The sequence below is a fragment of the Lissotriton vulgaris genome, chromosome 1_1 (genome assembly GCF_964263255.1).
Source record: "Lissotriton vulgaris chromosome 1_1, aLisVul1.2, whole genome shotgun sequence".
Classification (NCBI taxonomy): Eukaryota; Metazoa; Chordata; class Amphibia; order Caudata; family Salamandridae; genus Lissotriton; species Lissotriton vulgaris.
This window is the reverse complement of record NC_141685.1, coordinates 1122417856-1122445320: the sequence shown is the minus strand read 5'-3', so window position 1 is coordinate 1122445320 and position 27465 is coordinate 1122417856. Positions and strand designations below refer to the sequence as shown.

Below are 27465 nucleotides of genomic sequence, written 5' to 3'. Positions count from 1 at the left end.
TCTAGGGAGTGTTTCAGTGGATGTTAAAACACAAGAATCATTTTAAATGCTGCTATCAACATGCCGATGACCCCGTCGTGGAGAATGGACATCTCTATCAGTAGTGCAGACACTGCGTTACATGTGGCCTGGTATACATTCATAGCATCTGCTGCAAATGTGGGTACTAGCGGAATTAAAAGAACAGCGGTGTCTGCTAAAGACAAACGAAAAGGAACAAATAAATTAGCAAAGGACAAGGTAATAAAGTACAACGTTGCGGTTTAATTTATTTGTTAGAAAGACATAATACATTTTTGAATAAATAACCTCCTTTGATCACCCCTAATGGACCAACCTCCTTCTCTCATCCTCCTAGGCACTCCCATGATTTTAAAACGGTGTGAGTGGCATCGCCAGGGCACTGCCTCCACCCAGACGCCACTGGTCCAGTAAAGAAGCTGTTGGAGGCAACCCCTGCTTACTAGACTGGCTCAATGCACAAGGGAGGCTCACACTGCTCGAACTACCAGAACATACCAAGACTCTTCCCAACTTCCATGAGCAGTTAGACTACAAGTTGTCACCACTTAGATGTAGTCACAAAAGTGTCCTAGCTCCCAGAGATGTCTAAAGCCGGTAGGTGAGGAGTCGACTGTGTGCTGCTTATATGTACAAGGTAGGACAGAGGGGTCCCGCTCCCAGTCTAATCATATGCCTTCAAGTCTTCAAATGTTTTTTTTACTTTAACTCTCACACAGGAAAATAGGTTGGTTCATTGGGGTTCATGTGCCGGCTTCCCTACCTCGTACACCTGTGACACCCAGGAAGTGCTTTCCGAACCCTACAGAAGCAGAGGCGCGCCAAGCACTTAAAGTTTGTTTTTCAAATTCTCATGGGTTTTCTCCATTGCTGAGAGGGCAATACACGAGTGCCAGGCCGTCGCATTCATATTTTTGTAGCTGCTGGTGGCATTGCTTGGAACGGCAGAATCTAGCTCTTCGTGCCATCAGGACATTGTTTGGATGTGGGCTGCAGGAGCACGGATAGTGGCCAAGGGGATTCCCACTATCTGTGCTTCTCCCATAAACATGCCTATTTTTAGCCTTGTTTGTTTGGCACTGAAGGCAGCCGCGACTTGTTCTCACAAGCCGTGAACCTACCTAAATTGCTCTTCAAATTAGGTTTTGGTGCAGCTTTGGCGGCCATAGTGGGATACACAACAAGTTACCAATGGGTAGCATTCTTCTGCTTCGAAAGGCTATCCTGGGACCCTTAATGTTGCTTCGCCCTAAAATCATGTCTTTGACGCCAATTTGGAAAGGCTGTTAGTTTAGGTCACAGAACTCACCCTGCAAGTAGCGGGAGCTTTGGAAGACCGGTCCACATCTTGTGTTTTTGAGGAATTCTGCAAGTTGTGGCGATGTGGCGCATAGAACTTTGTCTCTGCTTCTTGGCGAGGTCCACTCTTACTAGACTAAATCTGCTCGGTGGGATTCCAGACTTTTAATAACTCTTACAAAGTGAACAATTCAGTAGCTTCTCATATGTGTGTTTTCATCCCTCATCCTGCTGCATGGAAAATTGACACGTTGTGGTCAGCCCCAAGCTGCACTATGAGTACCTTTTCTATGATTTTTCACCAGCGCACTCCATCAATATGTTAAATATTCGACGACGCAGAGCGTTCTATGGCAATGCCTGATCCATGAACCTACAGGAGCTTTCATAGACTTATGTGCTCGGAAACAATGTAGGAGCATGACAGCCCCTGTAGAACCCTGCAGTCCCTTCACTTACACACGTTCACCCATTCTGTGACCTTGCACTCCTCACAGAGCACGTAGCAGCACCAGTGGAAGCGGCAGTTGCAGCGCTCACTGCGCGTCTGCATGAGGATGTTGTGGCCCCTCCCACAGCACAGGTTGCCGCAGCTGTCCATCTGATGACTGGTCTTGTTGCAGATACGCCCCTGAGTGCCGGGGGAGTCCACCTTGGAGTCCTTCTCACAGAAATCGGGAGACTTCTCAAAGTACACAAGCTCCTTAGCTAAACGCTTCTTCTTGAGTCGGCGTGGATGGAAGACCCCCGTGTTCTTGTTATGGGAGTTGATGAAGGTGGCTCGCTGGAACTTCTCCCTCAGCATGGCACCGACAGATCGAAACTCTGGAGTGACGTGCCAGCAGGTCTTGAACTGGCAGCTGCCGGACGTGCCATGGCATTTGCATCGACGCTTCATATTTTCCATTACCGTCTGGAGAAGAAAAGAAAGGGTTTTAGTCAAGACTATACATGCAAGTAGAGGTCGTTTTCACATTCACCCACTTTGGGTACCATGGACCATCTTTACCATCATCTCTAGTTCTAACTAATCCTCAGCCCCCTTCCATGCTCCGCCCCCACCACCACCAGCACCACCAAGGTGAAATTGGAAGCAGTAATGGGATTCCTAAACAAGCATTTACAATGCAATGGTCTCGGCATTATTAAAGGTAGAGCTATTGGCATTGCTCATGACATTATTTTTTTTTTTGTTATCATAAATAAATGGCATTGTTATTTACATTGCCAACAGCTCTCACAGCCCACACAGCTCTCACAGCCCACACAGCCCTCAAAGCCCACACAGCCCACACAGCTCTCACAGCCCTCACAGCCCATACAGCTCTCACAGCCCACACAGCTCTCACAGCCCACACAGCTCTCACAGCTCTCACAGCCCACACAGCTCTCACAGCCCACACAGCTCTCACAGCCCTCACAGCCCACACAGCTCTCACAGCCCACACAGCTCTCTCAGCCCTCACAGCCCACACAGCTCTCACAGCCCACACAGCTCTCACTGCTCACACAGCTCTCACAGCCCACACAGCTCTCACAGCCCACACAGCTCTCACAGCCCACACAGCTCTCACAGCTCTCACAGCCCACACAGCTCTCACAGCCCACACAGCTCTCACAGCCCACACAGCTCTCACAGCCCACACAGCCAACACAGCTCTCACAGCCAACACAGCTCTCACAGCCAACACAGCTCTCACAGCCCACACAGCCAACAAGGCTCTCACAGCCAACACAGCTCTCACAACCAACACAGCTCACACAGCTCTCACAGCCAACACAGCTCTCACAGCCAACACAGCTCTCACAGCCCACACAGCTCTCACAGCCCACACAGCTCTCACAGCCCACACAGCCAACACAACTCTCACAGCCAACACAGCTCTCACAGCCAACACAGCCCACACAGCCCACACAGCCACCACAGCCCACACGGATATTGATGTATGTACTGTACTGTAATACAATGAATTACTCTACTATGTTATGCATCTTTTATAACTCAAAGCCTTTGCGCCTTAGAACTGCTCCGGCTATTCTGTACTACCAAAAGTGAGATTCAAGTGGTGGGTTCAGTGCTATACATAAGCCAATAAATATCAACAATAACCAGCAAGGCACATTTTCTGTCCCATATTCTTGCATCATATGGACGTCCCTCCACAAAATTGCTGATGGCGACATTGTTTTTGAGGAAATTTCCTAGAAGCCATTTTCAGGAGTTTGTTTTTCTTTGCTTTACGAGTTTTGTAAATCGCTGTTTTGCCACTAACTGGAGCCTCAAAGCGATTTGAGGATGGGGAGATTACAAAAGGTAAGAATCTTGCTGGGCTTAAGAACGTGTATTCAGACTGTTGCTTGATCTGTGTTGTCCACCCATGCACTTGCCAGAGTCAGTCGTGGCATCTAGTCATCCAGTGAAAGTTTTGACCAAATGCAGACGAGCAACCCCATTAGTGCAATTGAGGAGTGATTGAATGCAAAAAGATTTAGCTGAGTTGGGCAAAACGGTGGCCTGGACAAGTTTGTTCAGTAGTGGTCCCAGAAATCGCAATCCGGATACAAGCGGAATGGAGAATCCCCAGGTGGTAAGAGTTGAGGCCATGTGACAATCTGCCACCATGCCTTTTCTTCTGGTTGTGCAGACTTAGAGGCTGCAAGCTTGTTTGTAGCCCAGACAGTTTTTCTGGAATTACTGCAGGGGTGTGGCCTAACAGTGCTGTGAATACTACATAATTTTGAACTGTCATCCTTCTTTTACCACAGCCAATAAGTGTTTTTTAATGGGCTTGGTAGCAAAATGGCCAAACCTACTTGCTTCCCTAACCCTTTAGTCCTCAAAAGACCTCCTATGGCTAGGCAGTGAACTTCACGTTAGCCTTGCCCAATAGTATTATATTGGTATACGTATAGTACTTTTACCTCTTGTGAGTCCCAAGGTGCCTTTGGGGTACTCCAAAAGTATTATTTATATACTGCTGCATACCCATCACGAGGTCACAAAGTACTTAAATTTGCATGACGGCCACACTTAATCACATAGGAACAAATTACATCTCTTCGAGAGCAGGCTATGGAAACCATTGAGTGACACTCGCGCTCACACAATGACCCACACTTCGTGCACCCCAATGCACGAAATAACACAACATAGCATCATGTTCAAGTCACTCACTGGAGAGATTCCAATTGGCAACAGGCTCTGAGCACACGAAACCGACCACAGTGCAGTTGTGTAAGCATCATGTGTGTGCTGCTACTGTTGAAAAGAAGTGTTCCCAGCGGGTGCCATACGTGCCAGTAGACGTGAACTGCTGAGCAGGCATTTTTCGAGGGTGTTGTGCAGACTGCTCTAATGAAAGCCAAAGCTGCGCCACTACAGGGAAGGTGCGCCCAGGCTCGGAGAGGAGATGCAGCGCGCCCGTGACGCACATACATGGAAAGAAGCTACCCACACTTTCATACCAGCCAACGCTGCCACAGTTTGAAGCAGGAACCCGAATCATCTGCTTTTTAAATGTGTGTGTTTTTCCATATGGAGAGATCTCTGTGACACCCTTCTACACCCCACCAGTGCAGAACTCACTTGTTTGTAAATACAAACTCACTGCACGAAGGAAGGCAAAGGCACACGCATGCACCTATTCCTGCTGAGGCGTGCAGCCGGTCTCTGGGCGCTAGAACCTGTCAGTCTGGCGCTTCCAGCACTGCCAGATAGCCCCGGAGTCCAGTCCATCCTGTCCCGTGTGTGTATGATGTGCCTCTGTACATATAGATGGGCACAAGGTGCAATGGAAAGACACCAGTTGCACACTTATTCGGTTCCAATACCCTTAATACTCGTCATCAGCCTATTTCGCGTATCATGTGAAAGGTTGAGGGGAGAGTAAATGATCTGCCAAGGATCACACATTCTGGACAGTTCACCATGTTCCACAGTCGCCTCCTGAACTGTCAGGAACAGTCTCCTTTTCCGAGTACATTGCCTAACGGTTTGAAGGACAGCAATGATGCAGAACTATCAAAATAAAAGTTTCATGCGGAGACGCCTGCTTCTGAACACTGCTCCAGAGAGCACACAGGTGCACTCGTAAAATAACTCTAAACATAGTAGTTTTAATAAAGCGCGCCACACAGTCAACCCAATCTAACGGATTTACTACGGTTATGAAAAAAATGTAAACATTCGAGCGGTAAGGAAGGAATACAGACAGACTATACAGGTAATAACCCCACAAGTGTCGCATCAGAGTATGAGCATCGAAATAAAATGGATTGAATTCGGTAAAACTCCAGAACTGTGGTTGAATACAATTTATTTTTAAACTGAATCCTTGCCTTGGCAACACTCGACCTACAGGGGAGCACGGGCCATTTATTGCAGTACTATACCTCTACGTGTACTTTGTAGGCTTGTGTAACCTGCACACATGTCACTTTTTCCTCCTGAAATGCACCGTTTGCTACCTCTTGTATTTTGTTTGCTCACAATTGTCACTTTTGCCTCTAGTATCTTAACGTTTGCTTTTGTAAGTTGTTCACTTGTAATTTTCTCCTCATGTATCAGTACTGTTCCTATTGTGAAGCGCTCTGACACCTTCGGGTAAAGTCCGAGCTATATAAAAAAACGCATAAAATAAATAAATATAAAAAAAAGGTACACAGCAAGAGGTGATGTCACAGTCCTCTCTCGTGCGCACCCCTCGGTCGAACTAAGAGGGGTGGGCGGAGTGAGGGAGAGGAGCCAGAACTGGCCGGCCAAGAAAAGGGCTATTGTGGACCCGGGCTATTTTTGGTAATTACATGGGTACTGCCGCTGATATAAAATCACAAACACTCACCTAACTGGTTATTTTCCAAAAGCAGCTCCCCTCGGGGCCTCTTTCTCTAGGGACAGGGGCCAAGAACAGCTGAGCCCCCGCCCCCACGGCCACGACAAGGTGTGGGTCAGCGCCGGCTTCTATCTCGGGTTTCACGTGGCCCGACAGATGTCAGGCCACATAAAGGCTTACCAAGAAAGCACATGCTGGCGCTAGCCGAACCCTCCCCGGGCTGGAGGTTGAAGTTCGCAACATTAATGCTAACTCCGGCAAAAGAGGAGGGGAGAAACCCTTGGAAACAGCCCCAGGCCGGAGAAGAACACGGAACCCCTCCCAGAGCAACACCAGAGGTGGTGCATGTGACTGTGCCGGCATGACCTCCCGTGGAAAGGTAGAAGCGCCGAATCCAGACAGCCGCATCTGCGACGCGCCACCAGCAAAGGGCGCATTACAGCGACAACATGCAAACAGTTCCAATGACAACGACCTTGTTTCCGAAAAGCTCTAAATACCTCCATAATCGAATATGGGTGGGACTTGAGCTGCTCCAAAATACATTGATTTCAGATTCCAAAATGATTGATCCACAGCTGGGAACAGGGCTCCCCGATCCGTCAGTGGGGGAGCACAAACAGCACTGTCATCGTCTTCCTAGCTGCTTGTCAGATGGATCTGTGACTTGTTAGGGTCACATGCCTGCTGCAGGTGGATGCAACCTTTTTATCCACTCATTGTGTGTGTGTATATATATTACAGTGAAAGTGCTTGTACAAACGGCCTTATCTTGTGTCATTTAAAAAGAAAACATTTTATGTAACACCACCTGCCTATTTATTATTCGTTTTTACGAATGATCAAACTGAACACATGGCAATGTCATCAACCTCGGAAGGATGAAACGGTGGGACAGCCTCAACCATAGTAATGTGAACGTGCAACTTTTCACAACACCCGGCTCTTGATGACTGACAAACGTCGGTGTTGTGTAAGATGCACGAGGGTGACCTTTGTGCCTTCTTTGATTTGGGGTTAGCGTGACAAGATGCGACGCATTTCAGAAACAATGGTGATGTTGGAGAGAAACGTCGACTCTGACATGGGGTTAGAGGACGCACGCGCATCTGTATGGAAATAAGACTCCTTTTAAGCATCAGAACTCGCTGAGTCTATAAGACACGAACGTTTGCACATGGCACATGGCCCATGACACAGTGCTCCTACTACTACCGCAACTCTCGACTGTGAAACCAAGGACTTCGCTCCTCTTGATCAAACTGTGTGATCTTAAGCAAACACTGCCCCGGATCCCGGCGCCTCATATTCCACAAGAGGCAGTACAGTCTCGGGCAATGCAGTTCACCAAACGCCGGTTTTTAAGCGCTACCTAAATACAAGGTAGGCTTCGAGAGCCAGTGAAAATAAACGTACCTCCTCGGTAGACGCAGCAAAATGGCACCCTCAAGCTTCCGGAATTTTTCGAATTCGGGGGCGTGGTTTGCTGTCCTGAGTGACGGACGACGTCACAGGGCTAAAGAATGCAAAAAATCACGCCCCCGAATCCGAAAAGGACTGGGCTTGTTTGGAGTGACGCATCTCTCCTCCAATGGCTGGCCTCCGTTTAGGAAGCCAGCCAATGGAGGAGAGACGGGGCAGGCAGGCGGGACCTACAGCGCTACTAAGACTCATTAAATCTCACGCCTAAGACTGCGCAAGCGCAGCCTTTTAGGCCTTCGACCTAAAAACTACTCACTCCCTAAAAACATACTTCAACTTTTAGGATGAATCTGGCCAGAGCAGGCGCTGCACTGCTAGGCATGCTGTATTCGAGTATGGCCTTGAAGCTCCACCCACTCTCTGCCCATATTTTTCATTGGCTTGTGTCATTGTTATTCGTAACTGCTGGCTTCTGATTCGTTAATAGGCTTATTAGTCCCTCCTTAGTACGGTCTTGTCTTCCTTTGTAGCCTCCCATGAGAACTAGCCCTTTTACTTCTGTTGTTACACAGTATGTCTTATTTAGTCTGTGAGCACTATTTTCTTTAACGAGTTTCTCCTACTATAGGCACGACATGCGTTCCTGCAACATTCTGCACTCCATGCACGCTTTCACTTTCCAAGCAGCCCAGGACAATGGCGGTTGCTTATTTGAAATTAAATAGGTCTCGCATTTACAATAGTTTGAGCATTTGGCATTGTAAATGACAATGCCTTTTATTTATGTGTTAATTATCAAAACAGATAAATAAAAGGCTTTGTCACTTACATTGCCAATAGCTTGAACTTTCGCAAATGTAAGACCTATTGCATTGCAAATGCTTGTTAATAGATGCCTCTGATGCTGCTAGTAAGTACCTCACAATGGCCCATTACCATTTTGGTTCTTCCATCCCCCTTATCTTCTTCCATTGCTGCTGTACACACCTGCTGTCAGCCCTCAACAAGCAGTTTCCCAGCTCTGACAGCATAAGATGTACCCTGACTGTTATCATAACCAGGGACACTAAAGGCCGAAGGAGGAAGAGGACCTTGTAGAAAAAGGCATGTCTATCAAGGAGAAACTACAGTCTATGAAAGAGGTCTGATTTACAGGATTTGCAGCCTGATTCATCAAAGACCCGTTTTGCGAGTCTATAATAGCGATTCATACGGAATCGCTATCACAGACTCACAAAACGGGATTCATGTAGGAATCCCAAAATAAAATGCGATTCCTACATATCCCTTATTTGCGATTAGCAAATTGCTAATCGCAAATAAGGAATAACTCCCTATTCATTCCTACGGGCCAGAGTTTGAGTTTGTCGGAGATGTTGTTTGGAGAAGGAAGGCATAAGGGTAAGCTGAGGAATGGAGGCTTACATTGAAAATCTAACTGTACGGCGCACAGCCAGTCAGGGTCGCGTATGTTCAGCTAGTCTGGGAGGAGGCCTGGTTTACTTGGAGGAAGTGTGATTTAAATGGGTCTCCTCAACAGTCAATGGTACCCTAAAACTTTTGCATAGATCCAGACCCCTGACTCCAATCCCACACCAGGCACTCCAGCTGGAGTGAAAGTCAGCCTAGAATAGATGGTGTACTGCTACTACAACAGAGAAGCAGTGAGCTGCATTGAAGAGGCGCAGTCTAGAGGAAGGCAGCATGGTCAATGTGAAAGAGATGTAGCCTAGATGGAGCAAGGCCTAGGCGGAATAGATGCGTCTACAAGGAAGAGGTATTGTCTACAACAAAGGGCCACGAGACAAATGGAGACTCCATAGAGAAAAGGGAGGATACGCTGGCATAAGAAAGAAGGCATAATACATGGGGTAGTCACTAACACAAACTAGAGGATGGCTCCTGGGTGTATAGAGAGGAGACTTGATCTACAAGGAAGAGCCATGGTTAACCAGGTCCTATGAACCGAACATCCAGAAGCTCTTGCTCCCATCGTGGAAATAAATACATTAACATATTCAGTACAACAATTCAATAGTGACATTTTTAAATGGGCTACTTTTAAAATGAAAACTAAATACAAGTATGTCAAAAGACCTTTGCCTGTTAAGCCCCAGGTTAAAGCTGCTCACAAGAAAAATATCTCTGCTCAGGACATTTGAGTGCAGCCACTGGGGGGTCAGTATGTCAAACACAACTGAATTGATTCTGGCTCCAAACCAGATACCCTGGTGAATCAAGTCTCCATCCATAAACTATTTGCGTAGGGAAGAAAGTTATTTTCCTTTCTAGTTTGTCCCTACTTCAAGGCAGGGTCAGTCTTCAGCGTGTTACTCTCATCTACTATTCATGAATATCAGAAGGAAGTCAACGAAGGCTAGAGGATGTGGTGCAAGGGCCAGAGCTGACAACTTTGGAGCTGGGGAACCAGGTTCGAGTCTCTGCATACTTAGTCTCCCCGAGTCACCAAACAATGAGCGTGACTTCTGTTATGTAACTGGTGCTCATATAAAGAACTCCAGTACCTTTGGGTCGCGTTTGCACTATATGAAGCCTAAACAACTAATAATAATAATAAGATGGAGAAAAAACACCACTAAGCTGTAAGTTCTCCACCAAGGATACTCCCTTTGAATGTTTGATCAATCCTCCCATGTACCAAAACCATAGGATAGGAAATGTTAGTTGCTTCGGATCCTTTCACTGTGTTTCCTCCAAAAATCAAATGCCTGACTGACCAGACAGCGTATTATAGAAAGGTGCAGCTTTAGGAATACTTTTTTAAAAAGTAAAAATATATTGTATAAAATGTTGTGGGGGTCCTGCACATGCAATAAGATATTCTGGTGTTAATTCATATCCAAAAGAATCCCATACTGGAGGCAGAGTTCTTGAGATGCCGCTGCTGCTTGGAAATATTATGGTGATAATATAGCCTTAGAGCCCGACGTAGTGGGCTCTACCAGCCATCAAAGGCCAACTCCAGCATTCGGCTAGGGCCTTTAACAAGGAAGCGGACCTTTAATGGCCAGTACAGCCCGCTACGGAGGGCTCTAAGGCTATTAGAACATTCCGCCCCTAGAGGGCAGAATGCTCTAATTTGTAAATCAAAGGCCTCATGGAGCCTGAGGGGATTGAAATACCCTTGGGCTCCATGAGGCCTTTTTTCACAGCAACAGCTGTGAACAAACATTGGAATGTTGCTGCTCTAGGCTTCTACCAGCCATTAGAAGCCTGGAGCACTCCAGTGCAGACAATGGAGCGCACAATATTCCAATGTTCTGATGGATATGAGAGAAAATTCAATGTTGGAGAATGCTCAAGACCTCATCAGAGAAGAGGCTCTCTGCGAAGCCCCCCTGAATTTCCCAAGGTCAAATGCAGCATCTTCAAATGGGAAAGTGGAAAAGAAAAGGTGTCAGCAAAAACCAATAATATAGCAACCTCACTAGCAGCTTAAACTTGTACAACGATACAAATTCACCCAAGACCTCTTAAAATGTAGTGCTAAAATGTAGTGTGAGAAGGCAAATATGCACCATAATCCTTCTGAGAATTCAGAAGCCTAGATCAAAATAAAGGATCAAAAGAGGAATTTTTCAATATCCTCTGCCTGGCTGTCTCTAGGCAGAAAGATCAACCTTGCATCATCAAAGAAAATATATGCATACCACTTGTCCTTTGCACCTTGAATTGGCATCTTCCTCAGCCTGGTAGTCATCCTTTGTCTCATTGCCTGTGTCCACTTCTTTTTCTACCTCCTTTATAGCAGGCAAAGGAGCTATATGAGAAAAGCTCAAAGCTTGTGATGCCTTTGGCACACGTGCAATTGGATAGGGTGCATCAAAACAAGGTGATAAGGGAACTGGAGAAAGTGCCTATAGAGGCTGAGGTACAGGAGGAGATGGCAGCTGAGGTTTAGGAGGTTGTGGTGTTAATACCACAATGAAACGCCTGGCGTTGGTAACTTGTCATACTAGACCAGGGTTCTCCAAACCGGTCCTGGAGGACCGGATCCATGCCAGATTTTGTGAATATCCCCATTTAGATAAATGTAGTTATTTAAAAAATCTGACATGGATCCGGCCCTCCAGGACTGGTTTGGAGAACGCTGTACTAGACCCAACATCACATCCTTCTAAGCATTAAAAAATGTGTCTAATACTTGGATCATTGAATGTTAGTAGGCATGTCTCTCAGGCTGAAAAAAGTTTCACCTTTTCCTCATTGTTCGACATTGGGTTTCTGGTTGGCAGAGGTATGCACCCTGTCCAAGGAAGAACCACAATCCCAGTCCGGGTAAGTCAGATACAAAGCATAAATTAACCTGTGCTCTCCCCCTGGTAGCTTGGAAAAAGAGCAGGCAGGCTTAACTAAAGAGGCAATGTGGAAAGTATTTGTGCAACACTTCAAACAGTGACACAGTGAAAACACCACAAAAGGACTCCACACCAGTTTTGACAAATAGATTATGATTCTATAAATAAAACAAGACCAAAAGGACAAAAATCCAATAAGTAGAAGTCGAGATATGAATTAAAAAAAAATAAAAGTAAAAATTGAGCTAAGCTAACTATAACTTGTGCCCCCGCCATGCACAGTTTTCTCATCAATAACTTTACAGCACATGATACAGTGACATTATCAATGATGTCATAGAAGGTGTCACGAGTGAGGTAATATGTGGGGTATTTAGCAGTGCATGGCGAGGGCACGAGTTATAGTTACCTTAGGGCATGAGTTATAGTTACTTGAGATAACTCTAACTATAACTGCAAAATGTCTATGGTTTTGTGTGTGTAAAATCTAAACCTGACCATAATGTCCCTGTAACCTTTGTTTTTCAGTGAATTTCTAAGATTTTTTAAATTCTATTTCCTAGCTATAATGTGCCTATAACCTGTGTTTTTTTCAGTGAATTTCAACGTTTTTTAGTGCTATTTCCTAGCTTTAAGATCCCTGTAGCCTTTGTTTTTTTCAGTGAATCAAGTTTTTTTAACCTAAAGTAATATTTAATTGCCATACGTTAATCCAACCGCTGGTGCGCACGGCTAAAGGTGTTGGCCACATTGGCCTGGCCTTTGGCCAGGCACTGTGCAGACAACTCCACGCTGCGAAAGGCCTTTGGTTGTGTGCAGCAGGGGTTTGGCCACAGGGCAAGGCCTACGGCCAGGCCGTTTCACCAGCCCCCCATTGGCAGCCAACTTGGGAGGGGGGCACACAGCACATCCCCCTGGGGCCGCATCATTTTGTAATGGGAGGGGGTATGTAGCCCACCTCCCCGGACCATATTTGGCCTACGGACACCATCTCATGGAGCCCATTGCTTGATTTATGGGAGGGGAGAAGGCAGACCCCCTTCCTGGGCCAATTTGGGCCCTGGGGAACCAATCTCCTGAGACCCAACTATATTGTAAATGGGGAGGGGGCATGCAGCCCCCTCCCGAGGCTAATTTCTGGCCCTGGGTACACCATTTCACTGGGTCTGGCCATATTAAGAAGGGGGAGGCCGACATGCTGTACCGGTCCCCAGGCAAATACTGGCCCCGGGGACCCCATCCTCCGGGGCCTATTCAGTCATTCATGGAGGCACACAGCCCCACTCCCTGTGCAGATTTTGGCCCCGGGGACCCCATCTCCTCAGAGCTGGCCACATTATGACATTGGGCGAGGGCACGCAGTTCCCCCTCCCAGGGCCAATATTGGCACTGGGAACCCAACCCCCGGGGTCCGGCCAGTAAAGGATCGGTGCCCTGAAGCCCACCAAGGACACCCACTACATCATTGTTGGAGGCCATGGGTGAAGCCTCAAGGCCCCGTGGCCCCAGCTGGCTCCCCGCCTCCAGCAGGAGCCAGCATTGCTCCCACCAGCAGGGAGCATCTAAAAATGCTGCTCCCTGCGGGCGGGAGGATTTTTGATGCTCCCACACGCTGGGAGCGAATTTAGGGCCTTATTATGATGGTGGTTGGTCAAATTACCGACCGCCATCATATCGGGCAGGACACCATCCGACAAGGAGTCAGCTGTCCCACCCACCCAATTATGATGAAACTGCCAGAACAGCAATTGGAAAGTGGTTTTTACTACTGCGGTATGTGCTGTGGCCCAGGAAAAGGACCAGAGCACAAGCCGCTGTAGAAAAAGTACTTTGCGCACATCCATGGTGCCAGGCACCATCTGGTGCCTAGCACACAGTGCATGGATGTATGGGGGGGTCACTACATGTGCCCCCAGGCCACTTAGCTGTGGCCCATGGGGGACAGGGGCCCTGCTTGGGAATCTCAAAGTCTGTTGCCACCTGCCTTTTCATGGCAGTGAGACCACCATGAAAAGGCAGTCCGAAAGGGATATCCTAATCCTTACACCAGTGGCTGCGCAGGCACCTCCTTGATTGTAGGGATAGGATTCTGACTACCACTACAACAGGATCTTGCATCCTGTTAGAGTCAACGGTCTTTCCCCCAACCTCTGCGGTCCGCCTGCATACATCAAAATGCAGCAATCAGACCGCTGGCAGGTCCGCCAGGCAGAACGCCACTGACAGACTGTCGGTGATGGTGTGCCCGTAATCCTAATGCGGCCCTTAGTGTTTGCTCTGGCTTGGTGGGAGCTCTAAAATGGCTCCCGACAAGCCAGAGCAAGCACAGGTTTTGCTGCCCACTAGAGCAGCCCCCCGGGAGATAGCTGGAGCTGGCCCTGGGGTGTGGGGTCCCCAGGGTCAATATTGGCTTTGAGAGTGGGGCCGCGGTGTCCCCTCCCATTTGTTTGCATGGCCAGGCACTGGAGGTTGGGGTCCCCGGGGCCAAAAACGGCCAGGGGAGGGGGTTCACGTGAGCCCCCCTCCCTAATTAAAATTCGAAATATTTCTGGCTGGGACCTGGCCCACCCTACTCTTTTTTTTCATTGCTCTGCCCTGGTAGATGGCAGTCCCCGGGGTGAAATTGGGACCTGGCCCGCCTTGGGGCAAATAACAACAAGCTCGGGAAACTGTACCTGTTATTTTTTTTTCCTGTGGATCTTTTGAGTATTTGCAGAAAAATAAAGAAACATTTATGCCCCCTTTCCCCAAGCAGGGCCCCTGTGGGACCCCACCATTATTGAGATGGCTTAGGTACCGTGTCTGGTACTCCATTAAGTAATCTACATATCCACAGCCTTTAATAGGTGTGACTGCATTTGAAGTTAAAGATAAGACTACAAACACTAGTGCATTCCGTAATACCCTGTTTGTAGATACAGCATTCAAGTTACACCCTCTGTGCTTTGAGGGTGAAAGCTTATCAAAATCTGCTTTTCATGTCTCCTATTAATAAGGCCTTCGCTTTGCTTCTGCCTGGTCCGACCACTACATGTGCCACTTCCTGTAATGATAGGATGATTGTTAGGTTTAATTACTAGAAACTTGCCCCACAGAACATGTCCAACATTAATAAGGGAGAGATTATGGCCATCAGTTATTTCTTTACACACGCGCTCGATCTGTCTAAGCGCTAAGCCGGAAGCACGGTTTATGAACTACATTTCCTCGCGCTATGACGCGTTTTTGTAGTTCTTTGCGTCGCTCTCGCGAGAGAGCGTACTCAGTCGAATCCAAGAGAGTCCAGCGCACAGAGACGCGCGGAATACAACAGCGCTTTCGAGGTGCGCTTTAATTCATGAGTTTTCATTGTCCAATTAAGACCTTTTCCTCGCCTGAGACTTTGCCAGCTGTGAGTAACAAGTAACGCTTGCTTTGCGGTAAGCCCCGCCCATATCCAAACTCTCTTAAGCGGCGGCTTTCCTGCCCCTGTTGCCTCCCTCTAAGCTCAGCTGGAAGCTTTGAGGCAACAACGGACAGGTAAGACCTTGAGCCTTTCTCTTCTCTCTCTCCCCTCGCTCTGCCATATCTTCTATTATGAGACAACAGACTTGGGGAGGGTGTTGTTATCCGTCCAGACACTGAGAGTGTTTCCTCTTTTAAAATACAGAGAGTGTTCTCTACCCTTTACCCTCTGATTCAAGACACCCTGGTTAGAATAATAATCAGGTGCAATACCTTTTTCTATGCCAAACACAGCAGCGAGCCCTTCTCTTTCCCCTCGCACTGTCATACCTTCTAATACGAGACAACAGATATTGGGAGGGATTTGTTATCCATCTGTTGTCTATCAATACACAGAGAGTGTTTCATCTTTTTTACTTTTTGATTTAAGACACCCTGGTTAGCAAAATAATGAGGCGCAATACATTCTTCTATGTCAAACATAGCAGTGAAGAGCCGGAGATGGTTCCTTCTGACCAAGGTGGGGAGGTGACCTGTTTGTCTCACAGTCAGAGATTGTTTTTGTGCTCGAGAAGGTGTAAAGTTTATAAGGGTATCAGCACGGGTAGTTAGGAGGTACACTAGGTTATTGCTACCCTAAGCTACTCCCTCATCCCTTTCTTCACCTTTTTCTAGAGCGGGGCCTCATATTATCCTGAGCAAGGTTCCAGGAGAGGTGAGGTTTACTCCCTGTACAACACAGGTTAGTACAAAGTGGTTATTAAACTACAGTTTTCTTTAGTGCAGAATAGTGACCTGAAAGCACTTTAATTGTTGGGATTCACGTAAAATATCTCTGTTTTGTTTCCATGAACAGATAAAATCGACACTGGTTGATACAGAGGTTTGAAAGATACTTATCACGACACAGTTGTATCTTTTAATTGATTTAGTTACTTTACACTGTTTTTGATACGCAGTAGCAAACGTTAAGGACTGTGGCCCTGAAGAAAGCCGCGGGATTTGGTTCCCCCAGGCTGAAACATGTTGGCCGAATAAATGCAGTTATTTGCTTAGACTGCATCTTTGCACTGTTCTTGTTTTTATTAAGGGAGTGATCAAGTTATATTAACGTTTTTGTATTGATCTACTATCCTTTTTTAACCTCACTACACATTTTCTTTGCACTGCACCGGATTCCATCACGATCCTTTTGCTCACATGGTCTTCACTGCATCTGGAGATAAGACCCAGACAAACCTAGGTTATGGATCAGTCCCAATGATCATGGGACATACCATTCCTATTTGGATGGCCAAATGAGAATATATGATCTACATCTGACGTTGATGGACATCCTACTCTTCTCTGTATGGGTCTAGTCTATATTTGAAGTAAATCCCATTGCATAGGTCATTGTTGTAAGCACCCTGTAAACTTTTTGTTACATAGTATTGGCAAACGTTCACTGACTTGGTTAGCGGTGTTTTTCTTTGTCGTTTTGTCGCCTGGAGCGTACTAGGCCTAGCTTTAGACCCCCAGTGTGTGTTTTTTGTTTCTTACCCCACCATTATTCCTAGGGGGTCAGGGTATTCCTGCCCTGCTACCTTCTTTTTTTTGTGTGTGAATTTTCGCAATATGGGTGCCACCTGTTCCTGGTTGAAGTGGTGGCAGCCAATCAGATCTCACCATGAGATCTGCAGGATTCGTGAAGATTCTGCGTCCCTAGGTATCTATAAATCGTTTTTCTTTATTAACTCCAAAACTACTGAATGGATTTACGCCAAATTACAAAAAGCATTTTTCCGGACCAAGATCCAGCTTTCTGCCAAATTTGGTGTCATTCCGTTCAGGAGTTTGGACTGCTGTCGTATCTAAAATCCTTATAGGAAATTGCATGGGGAAACACATTTTGGGACCCCCCTTTTTCTTGGCCCTCGCTTGATGGATCACCCCAAAACTTTCCAGACACTAGCTGAATGTATACATCTCGACGCTGAACCATACACAGTGTTCTCAGAATGGTGTAATTTGAGATGTCATGAGTGTTGCAATGAATTCTATGTTTTAACGTGATACAGGTGATGTAATATGAAAGGGTACCAGCTGTGCATGGGGAAGGGGCGAATTATGGTTCACTTAGTCTGGCTAGCAAGTAGATTATCTTCAATCTTTATTTATTTTCATTGCATTATTATTTTATTTTTGAAAAATTGGTATCTAATCGGATATTGTTAAATATTTTAGAATTAATTTTGAATAGTACCGCTGTACTTTGTCTGATGGAGTTGCGTACACTGGAGTGGCATGAAGTGGGGTAGAGTAGAGTGGCATTAAGTAGAGTAGTATAAAGGACAGTTGGGTAGAGTGTAGTATAATATAGTGAAGTGGGGTAGAGTTGAGTGTCGTAAAGTGAAGTGGCATAGAGAAGAGTTGCATGGAGTAAAGTGGGGGACAGTAAAGTGTGGAGAGTGAAGTGGAGGACAGCAGAGTGGCCTAGAGTACAGTGGAGCAGAGTGAAGTGGGGTACAGTGAAGTGGGGTAGAGTAGAGTGCAGTTTTGCAGAGTGGAGTGGTGTGGAGTAGAGTAGAGTGGCATAGAGTAGAGTACAGTGGCTTGGAGTGGCGTAGAGTTAGAGTGGCATACAGTAGAGTGGCTTAGAGCTCATTGTACCCCAACTTACTGACATGTTCAACATCATGTTTAGCACTGGAGTCTACCCTACAATCTGGAAGGATACGATCCTCAAACCCCTTCTCAAAAAATCCCACCTTGACCCGGAGGACACCAATAACTATCGTCCAATAGCCAGCCTGCCATTTCCAGCAAAAGCAGTCGAAAAATTGATGAATTTCCAACTGTCACAATACATAGAACAACACTCTCTATTGGACGATAGTCAGTTTGGCTTCCGCAAATCTCATAGTACTGAGACGGCACTCATCAAATCCACTGATGAGATTAGGAAAGCACTTGACCAGGGAGGAGCTGCGGTCCTCATTTTGCTGGATCTTTCCGCGGCGTTTGACACGGTCGATCACAACATCTTGATCGACCGTGTCAATGCCATTGGTATCCAAGCGAAAGCTAAAGATCTTATAAGATCCTTCCTAACAGGCCGTACTCAGACGGTGCAGCTAGATACATTTTCATCAGAACAACTGACCTTACCCTGTGGTGTTCCTCAAGGCTCGTCCCTCAGTCCAACCCTAATCAATATCTACGTCACTGATCTGGCAAGGGTAATCAAGAACTGGGGGATGAGCCTAACATCCTACACGGATGACACCCAGTTAGTTCTCACCATCAAAGACAATGGAGAACAAATAGCTGCCAGTTTCCAACAGGGCATGCTAGCCATCAGTCATTGGATGTCATCTAACTGTCTTAAGTTAAACTCTAACAAGACAGAGGTAATGACTTTTGGCAAACTTACCCCCTCATGGTCTGATGTATGGTGGCCTACTGATTTGGGTCCTCCTCCATCCCCTGTTACCAAGGTCAAAAACCTTGGTATAACTTTAGATAAAACACTCTCTTATTCAACTCATGTCAATACCACGGTGTCATCTTCCTTTTTTAAATTGAAAACTATAAAAAAGATTCTCCCTTATCTTCCCCCTAACTCTGGTAAAACTTTGATCACATCTTTTGTTATGTCCTCAGTGGACTATTGTAACAGACTTTTAATGAATGCCCAAAAGAAGGTCATTAAGAGGTTACAATCTGTACAAAATGCTGCAGCCAGACTACTTTCTGGCACCCCCAAATTCAAATCCATTGCCAACACTATAAAAAACTATCACTGGCTTACAGTCAACAAAAGGATAAAATTCAAGGCACTCTGTTTAGCTTATAAAGCCGCGCACAAACAAGGCCCTCGCTTTCTCATTGATCCATTCACGTTTCATGTCCCCAATCGCTCACTTCGGTCCATGAACAATTTCACTATGACAGTCCCTCGCACCAGAACAGTTGCATGGGGAGATCGCAGCTTCCACATTGCAACCGCTAAACTCTGGAACTCCCTTGATCTAGAGATCAGATCAGCTCCTACTCTTATCATTTTCAGAAGAAAAATTGAAACTTGGCTTTTTGATCAATAATTAAATTTTTGTTTCTTTCTGCCTCATTCACAGCGCCGAGACGCCCTTGGGCAATTGTTCGCGCTCAATAAATTCCATAAATAAATAAATAAATTAGAGTAGGGTGGCATAGAGTGAAGTCGGGAAGAGTGCAGAATGCTGGAGAGTAGAGTGGCATACAGTAGAGTGGTGCAGTGTGAAGTGGGGCAGAGTGAAGTGGGGTAGAGTAGAGTGCCGTAGGGTGGCATAGAGTGAAGTGGGGCAGAGTTAAATGTGGTAGCATAGAGTAGATTGACATAGAGTAGAGTGGCATAGAGTGAAGTGGGGTACAATTAAGTGGGGCAGAATACAGTGGTACACAATAGAGTAGCATAGAGTACACCGAAGAGTATAGTAGGGTGGCCTAAAATGGCTTCAAGTGGCATACGTAGAGTGGGATAGTGTACAGCGGCATAGAGTGAAGCAGGTAGAGTAGAGTGACGTAGAGTGAAGTGTGGTTGAGTGAAGTGGGGTAGAGTAAAGTAGTGTAGAGTAGAGTGGCGTACAGTAGAGTGGGGTAGAGTGAAATGTAGTATAGTAGAGGGGCGAGAGTAGAGTACAGTCACGTTGAATGCAGTAGCAAACAGTAGAGTGGTGCAGAGTAGAGAAGGGTGGAGTGCAGTGGCACAAAGTGGATTGGAGTAGAGTGGCTTTGAGTGGTTTAGAGTAGAGTGGTGTAGAGTAAAATGCTGTAGAGTGCAGTGGTGCAGAGTAGAGTGCAGTGGCGTAGAGTGGAGTACAGTAGACTGGAGTACAGTGGAGTGGAGTACAGTGGCTTGGAGTAGCATAGAGTACAGTGGCGTAAAGTAGAGAGATGCTGAGTAGAGTAGTGTAGCATAGAGTGCAGTGGCATACAGTAGAGTGGTGCAGAGTAGAGTGGCATAGAGTGCAGTAGCAAAAAGAAGAGTGGTGCAGACTAGACTTGAGTGGTATACAGTGCAGTTCCGTAGAGTGCATTGTAGGGGTATATGGTGGGAAGTAAATTAGTAAATAATTTATTAACAATTATTGATTAATTGACAATTAATCATTTTAATGAGTAGTAATTATGTAAATTGATTACTTTGTTTATTACACACACATACACACACACACATATATATATATATATATATATATATATATATATATATATATATATACACATATATATATATATATATGAATTAAAATATTTCTAAATTGAGTTAATACTTTTTCTGCATTCATGGAGGCCGATTCCGATCCTGGAAAGTTTTCGGTACGGCGATTCGTATTTGGAGCTGTTTGCGTACGAATCGTACGATTCCATCCGAATCGTGTAGTACAACTCGTACACAAGAAGTCCGTACGAATGTCTGCGAACTGTACGAATCACGAGGCTAAATCCGTACGACACGGACCCTCACAGTGATCCCTACCATTCGTAAACAAGCTGTCCGACCCGTCAAGTACGATCCGGACCGGAGTGTTAGATCGCAATTTGTATGGAAAACATTGTATGCGTGATTCGTACGGAGTGCCACTCACCCACATAAGTGCCGTACCCCTACGCACCGTACCCCCGCGATCTCTGGGGTGCAGTGCGCACCCCTGCGGTAATGGGGAGTACGCGCCGTACCCCTGCGATCACAGGGGTACGCAACGTACACCCGCAGTAATTGGGTGTATGAAGCGTACCCCTATGATCCTGGGGTGTACGCACCATACTCCCCAGGATCGTAGGGGTACGCTTCGTACATCCCATTACTGCGGGTGTACGTTGCGTACCCCTGTGATCGCAGGGGTACGGCGCGTACTCCCCATTACCGCAGGGGTGTGCACTGTACCCCAGAGATCACGGGGAGTACGCACCGTATCCCTGCAGTATTGGGGTGTATGCACCGTACCCGGGGGGGCCGTCACATACGCGGTTCGTGTCGAGATGTGTGTTTACGGGTTTTTAATAGTGCCATATGAAAAGAGTCGTACAGAGTGCTGAAAACCCGATTCGTACTTGCCTGGTCGGGAAATGCTGCTTCGATACGTACGATCGTCGCCTACCACGTCATCCGTGTGTGATTCGTACGGATTGTTGATTCGTATGGACCTTGTAAGATTCGGATGGAGATCTGCTGTGTGTTCGAATCGTACTAGCTCGCACATACAGTGACGTCGAGGGTGTACAATTCGTATGGGAAAATCACTCCGTACGACGAATCGGAGTGATTTTTCCAGGATCGGAATCGGCCCCATGGTGTTACTTATATATGTAATGTGTTTGAAGTCAAGTACTTTCCCTACTCTTGTGTAGCTTGCAGTAGGAATACTAAAATTAACCTCTTTGCAATTTCACACTTTCCCTACTGTTTCACTGTTTGGAGTTGGAATAGTAAACCTCACCCCTCCAAAACCCAACGCTTTCCCTACTGTTTTACAGACCGGAGTGGGAATAGTCAATTTTACCCCATCAAAGTCTAACACTTTCTTTACTGGTGCGCTGTTTAAAATGGGAATAGTAAATCTTATCCCTCTGAAATTCAGTGCTTTCTCTGCGGTTGCAAAGACTGGAGTAGGAAAAGTAAATGTTACCCCTCCAAAGTCCCACACTTTCCCTACCGTTGCATAAACTAGAGTGGGAATAGTATCTTTAATATTCTCAGACTCCAATGGTTTGAATGACATTGGTTTAAAAGAGTTTATAGCATTAATTGGTTTATTTTTTACATTATTTGTTTTTATTTTTAAATTGAATGTATATATTATTTTATGGAAATGTGTTTTTGGGATTTTTCAATTTATTGTATTTATTGTGTACACTACGGGTCGATTCCGATTCGGGGAAAAAAGCGTCCGTACGATTTGTATCCGGAGCCCATCCGAGTCGCGAAGTACGATCCGTATTCCGTGAATCCGTCCGAATCGTCGCGATCCGTATGTATTGCAAGGCTGAAACCGTGAACCGTACATCTCGTACACATACCGTACGACTCGTACACATGCCGTACGACCCAACGAGTACGATCCGGACCGGGGTATGAGGACGCAATTTGTACGGTCCACGTCAGGTAAGGGCGAGTCGTACGGAAAAGCACACAAACACATATACACCGTACGGCCCGTACACCCCATGATAGCAGGGGTACGCACCGTACCCCTGCGATCATGGGGTATACGAGCCGTACCCCCATTGTACGATTGGTGTACGATCGGTGTACGAGCCGTACCCCCATTGTACGATCGGTGTACGAGCCGTACCCCAAGTACGATCGGTGTATGAGCCCTACCCCATGTACGATCGGTGTACGAGCCGTACCCCCATCGTACATGGGGTACGGCTCGTACACCGATCGTACATGGGGTACGGCTCGTACACCGATCGTACATGGGGTACAGCTCATACACCGATCGTACCTGGGGTACGGCTCGTACACCGATCGTACACCGATCGTACAATGGGGTACGGCTTGTACACCGATCGTACAATGGGGGTACGGCTCGAACACCCCATGATTGCAGGGGTACGGTGCGTACCCCTACAATCATGGGGGGTACGCACCGTACCCGGGGGGCCGTTCTGTACCGGTTTCGGCACAAACTCTGCTTTTACGGCTGTTTTCAGCTCCCGTAGAAAAAGGGTCGTACGGTGCGTACCCGACACGTATCGTACTTGCTGGGTCGTAAAAACTAGCCGCGAACCGTACAGATGTCGCGTACAGCGCTTTCCGAGGGAGAATCGTACGGAGATTAGAGTCGTACGGTGTCTTGTACGACTCGTACGGAGTACGGCTCCTGGTACGAATCGTACTTCGTCGTACGAACGGGGGACGTTGCAGGGTACGATTCGTACGGGAAAAACGCTCCGAACGGCTATTCGGAGCGGATTTTCCCGAATATATATACATATATATATATATATATATATATATATATATATATATATATATATATATATATATATATATACACACACACATATCATCTAACATAATGAATGCACATTTCTATTGTAAATTACATGAATTCTAATCTAATGTTAAATGTATTGCTCTCAACATATAGATAGATAGATATTCTCATATTAATGAAGTAAAACTAATAGAATGTAAAATAAATATTTTTATGATGTTACGCTATCAGGGTGTATATATATATATATATATATATATATATATATATATGTGTGTGTGTGTGTATGTATATATACATATACATATCTATCATATCTATATAGTTATATAAATATAAAAACATATATATGTGCCTGTGTGTTTATATAAGTACATAGTTTTATACTTATAGCATTACATACTAATTGGGATATATTTAATGTACATTATATTAAACCTATATATCAAAGTACTTTACATTTAGGGGCACATTATGATAGCGTAACAATCGCCACCACCATTACACTATTGTAACATGAAATACCCCCGCCCTATCATGATGGCGGGGGGTATTGCGGCGGACGCAAAGTCCGTCTGCCGCTTTTCCACCAGTCAGCAATCGGTCCGATTGCCGGTCGGGTGGTGTTGGGCGGTAATATGGTGGCGGTGCCCAGCAGGCACCGCCTGCCATATTATGATCTGGGTTTCATTCAGGCCCTTCCATCGCGGCGATGTCGCCATGGAAGGGCTGGGGTGGATTGGCTTTGGGGGCCCGTTGCACGTGGTACAGGGAACTGTCAGGCATGCCCTTTTACCATTGCAGACGGTGCTGCAACCAGCAGAATTGGCCGCAATGGTAAAAGGCCAGGATGCGCCTGCCAGTATGGCAGGCACATCCTAATTGGGCCGGTGGGACCGCCTCATGTCTGGCAGTTGGTCCCATTACCGTTATGGTGGCGGGTGTTCTGATGTTTGCCCACCATCATAATGAGTCCTTACTACTTTAAACAATTTATATTTAAAAAATCAATCTATTTGCCAATTTTTGGGCAACATTAGTGTTAACTATATTTTTTCTAAGATATTTTTGTACTTACTATTATAAATATAGGATCCCAATATTATGGTAAACAATATTTTGGACACAGTATTTTTGTCAAAGATATTGTTTATGATGATATTGGGTCAGCGATCCAACAGAGTAGTCCCAATTGAAATGCACTGTATGCATTGTATTGAATGGCAGGATTGGAGGGTTACAAGAGGGACACATCTGGGCCCATAATTAAGGCAGAAGTGGGCCTGGGTTGCTTGTGTTCTAGTCCAGGGAGGACCTGGCCTGGCTGTATGGCCTGGATTGTTCCAATGAGGAGCAGCGTCAAGCCTGATTTGTATATGGCTTGGTCTAAACTGAAGTGTCATGGTGAGCAAAAGAATGATGGGTTCTATCTGAGTGATTGCTAGTGGTTAGACGCTTTGCAAACATTCCTCACATCACCTCATGTGAAGTTCATGTACCACCATGAGTGACATGGGTATACCAAGTCGTGGGTCGAGTGCACACTGTGTCATTGGAACCATGCTGTACCCGGCTGATGAACCCATAACCAGGACAAAATTGATCCTGGGTTGCTTGATATCTCTGATTCCCCTAATTCGATATTTGTCATTTTGGTGTTATTTTGTTTATTAAATTTTACTCTGTTTTTCAAATTTGTTTTTCATATAGTTGCAGTGCACCAATCACAGTGCGAGAGGATCTGTGGATCCATCGCAAAGGATCCACAGTGGATCTGCGGAGTGAAACATACATATATTTTGAAGCTTCATTTTTCAAAAACGACTGAACGGATTTACACTAAATCACCAAAATCACGCATTCTGGATGAAAAACTAGCTTTCTGCAAAAGCTGTTGTAATTCCATTCAGCTGTTTCCTATGGAAAATTACACAGGGAACACATGTTCTGGGACATGAAAATATAAATGTTCCAGGAGGACTCTCCCTGGGTTGAACAATTCGGTGCTTATGACTATACTAAAGAGCCCTTTGGAGGAAAACAGGGATTGCAGGAAAGTAACTATTCGTTCATTAGCAATATTCGCATAAGGCACCTAACATTGGTTAACCTTGCATCTCAACATTAGTCAATGAGGTGAAGAGACTTTGAACTCCAACTTCCTCAACGACTTTCATAGCTCAGATTTTCATATATCAAATGCAAAGTGGGACTCCTTCAGAGCTCTACTTCTATACCTCATTTCTTTTGTTTTGGATTACTGATTGTAGACTGAAATCTCACTCTCAGTTTCCGGAGGTTACAGAGACTCATTGTTGTGTAATTACCTTCTTAAAATGAAAATTAGATTAAATCTGCCCATTTTAGTCTTCCTTTACTCTATATGTAAAATACTGTTGTAAAGAATGTATATGCATATATGTATAATTTTTAAAAGTGCTCCAGGATCCTAGCATGTGGGTGGGACTATTCAGTGTTTATGACTGTTGATGAGAATCCCCTGGAAGTGAACACCATTTTCCACCACAGCTGACAATACAACTGAGGTCATAAAGTCCTTGTTTGGGGTGAGTGACACTTTACATTCCACTTCCTCCAAACCCTCTGTTTCTGTCATACATGAACATATTTCTGGTTTGTGAATGGCCTATTCCAACAAGGCTAAAAAGTGGTTGAAGAGCAGCTTTATGAATAGGCCTAAACAGGGGACACATTAATTTAGACAAAACCAGATTTAGCTTCCAGGGATGGGAATGTTTCCTTAAGGGAGGGTAAACCTTCTTAAGACCTCCTGGAAGGTTGTGAAAATAAGGGTACTTCAAAAAGAGGTTTGTTAAGGTTTTTTTCTCTAAGCAGTAATGGATGCTAAGTATATATTTATTTCAAGAAAATAGCAGCCCAGACTTCAGCAAATGAAGAAGGTATAGGCGTACCAATTTCTTCTGACATCTGAATAGATCAAAATAATTTTGTAGACACCAGATAAGAAAACCTCTTTAATTTAAAGAAATAGGATGTTCTTTTGGAGGGACTTCAGACTTCCCATAAACTGTTCAGTCTTCTGGAGAGCTAAATGACCATATTGCTGATGTGTGAGAGCACGGCTGCCAATCTAAATGACAGAAGGTTGGGTGGCATGATCAGGCTCCTAAATGTGTATTAGAAGATCCTGACTGGATGGCAACCTCCTATGTGGCTATTCCAATAGGTGCAGGTAGCCGCCGAACAAGCACTGCCGTGGCCATTTTGGAGTGATACAGATCATCTTCGCCTTGTCTTTCAGCAGTTTGATGAGTACCAGCTGAATGGGTGATTTAGAGGCAATGCATAGGCAAATGTTTTTGACAAACTGATCCGAAGAATATCCCATAGCATTCCTGGTTTGTAGAACCTGCTTGTTTAATTTGGGTATTGTTTCTGCCTGCATTTGCAAATACGTTAATATCTGAAAAGCCCCACTCGCAAATTATATTGTACAGAACTTTGCCATTTAGCACTCAATCCCGATTCTCGTGCATTTTTCTGCTTACAGAATCCGCTTCTGTATTCTGAATGCTCGACATGTGAACTGCTGTGATAGGCAGGTTCTTTGCAATCAGTCACTTCCACAATGTTTGGGCATCTAGAGACAGAGCTCTGAATTGTATGCCTCCATGTTGGTTGATGTAATCGAATTTTTAGTATTGTCTGTTTGAACAAGCAGCGAAGATGAAACTTGGTAGAAAAGACTGGAGGGCCAGTTGGACTGCTTTCAGCTTCAGAAGGTTGATATGGTAAGTCTATTCTTTTACTGGCCATGCACCATGCACCTTGAATCTGAAATCTTTACATGTGGGCTTTCCAATCCAACAATAAGTCCTCTGCCATGATTTTCTGTGACAGAGCCGCAGGCTGGAAATGAACAACAACCTGGAGGCTTGGTGATCATCAATACAATGGAAAGGAGGCAACTGAAGCACCTGAGAGATTTAACTTGTCCTACCATTCGCCTCAAAGCTGACACCACTGGTCTTCCAGGTACTGCTGCAATAGCCTCATTCACAGATGAGTGTTCGGAATAAGAAAGATACAAAGCACCATCAGGTCCAATAGGGAAGAAATCTGATGGGCAGTCAGAAGATTAATTTATAGAAGTTTCTAACACCTCGGAAAGATAGA

The 27465-nt window shown here is 45.5% G+C and overlaps 1 protein-coding gene across 2 annotated transcripts in view; it reads right to left on the bottom strand.

Moving 5' to 3' along the window:
* Nucleotides 1–245: 245 nt before the first annotated feature.
* Nucleotides 246–27465, bottom strand: part of WNT10B (Wnt family member 10B) — a 284728-nt gene continuing 257508 nt past the window's right edge. For both annotated transcript variants that reach the window (XM_086963722.1, XM_086963721.1), the window contains exon 5: nt 246–2233. In XM_086963722.1, the coding sequence (XP_086819848.1) occupies nt 1772–2233 (462 nt within the window). In that variant the 3' untranslated portion in view covers nt 246–1771. The remainder of the gene's footprint in view (nt 2234–27465) is intronic.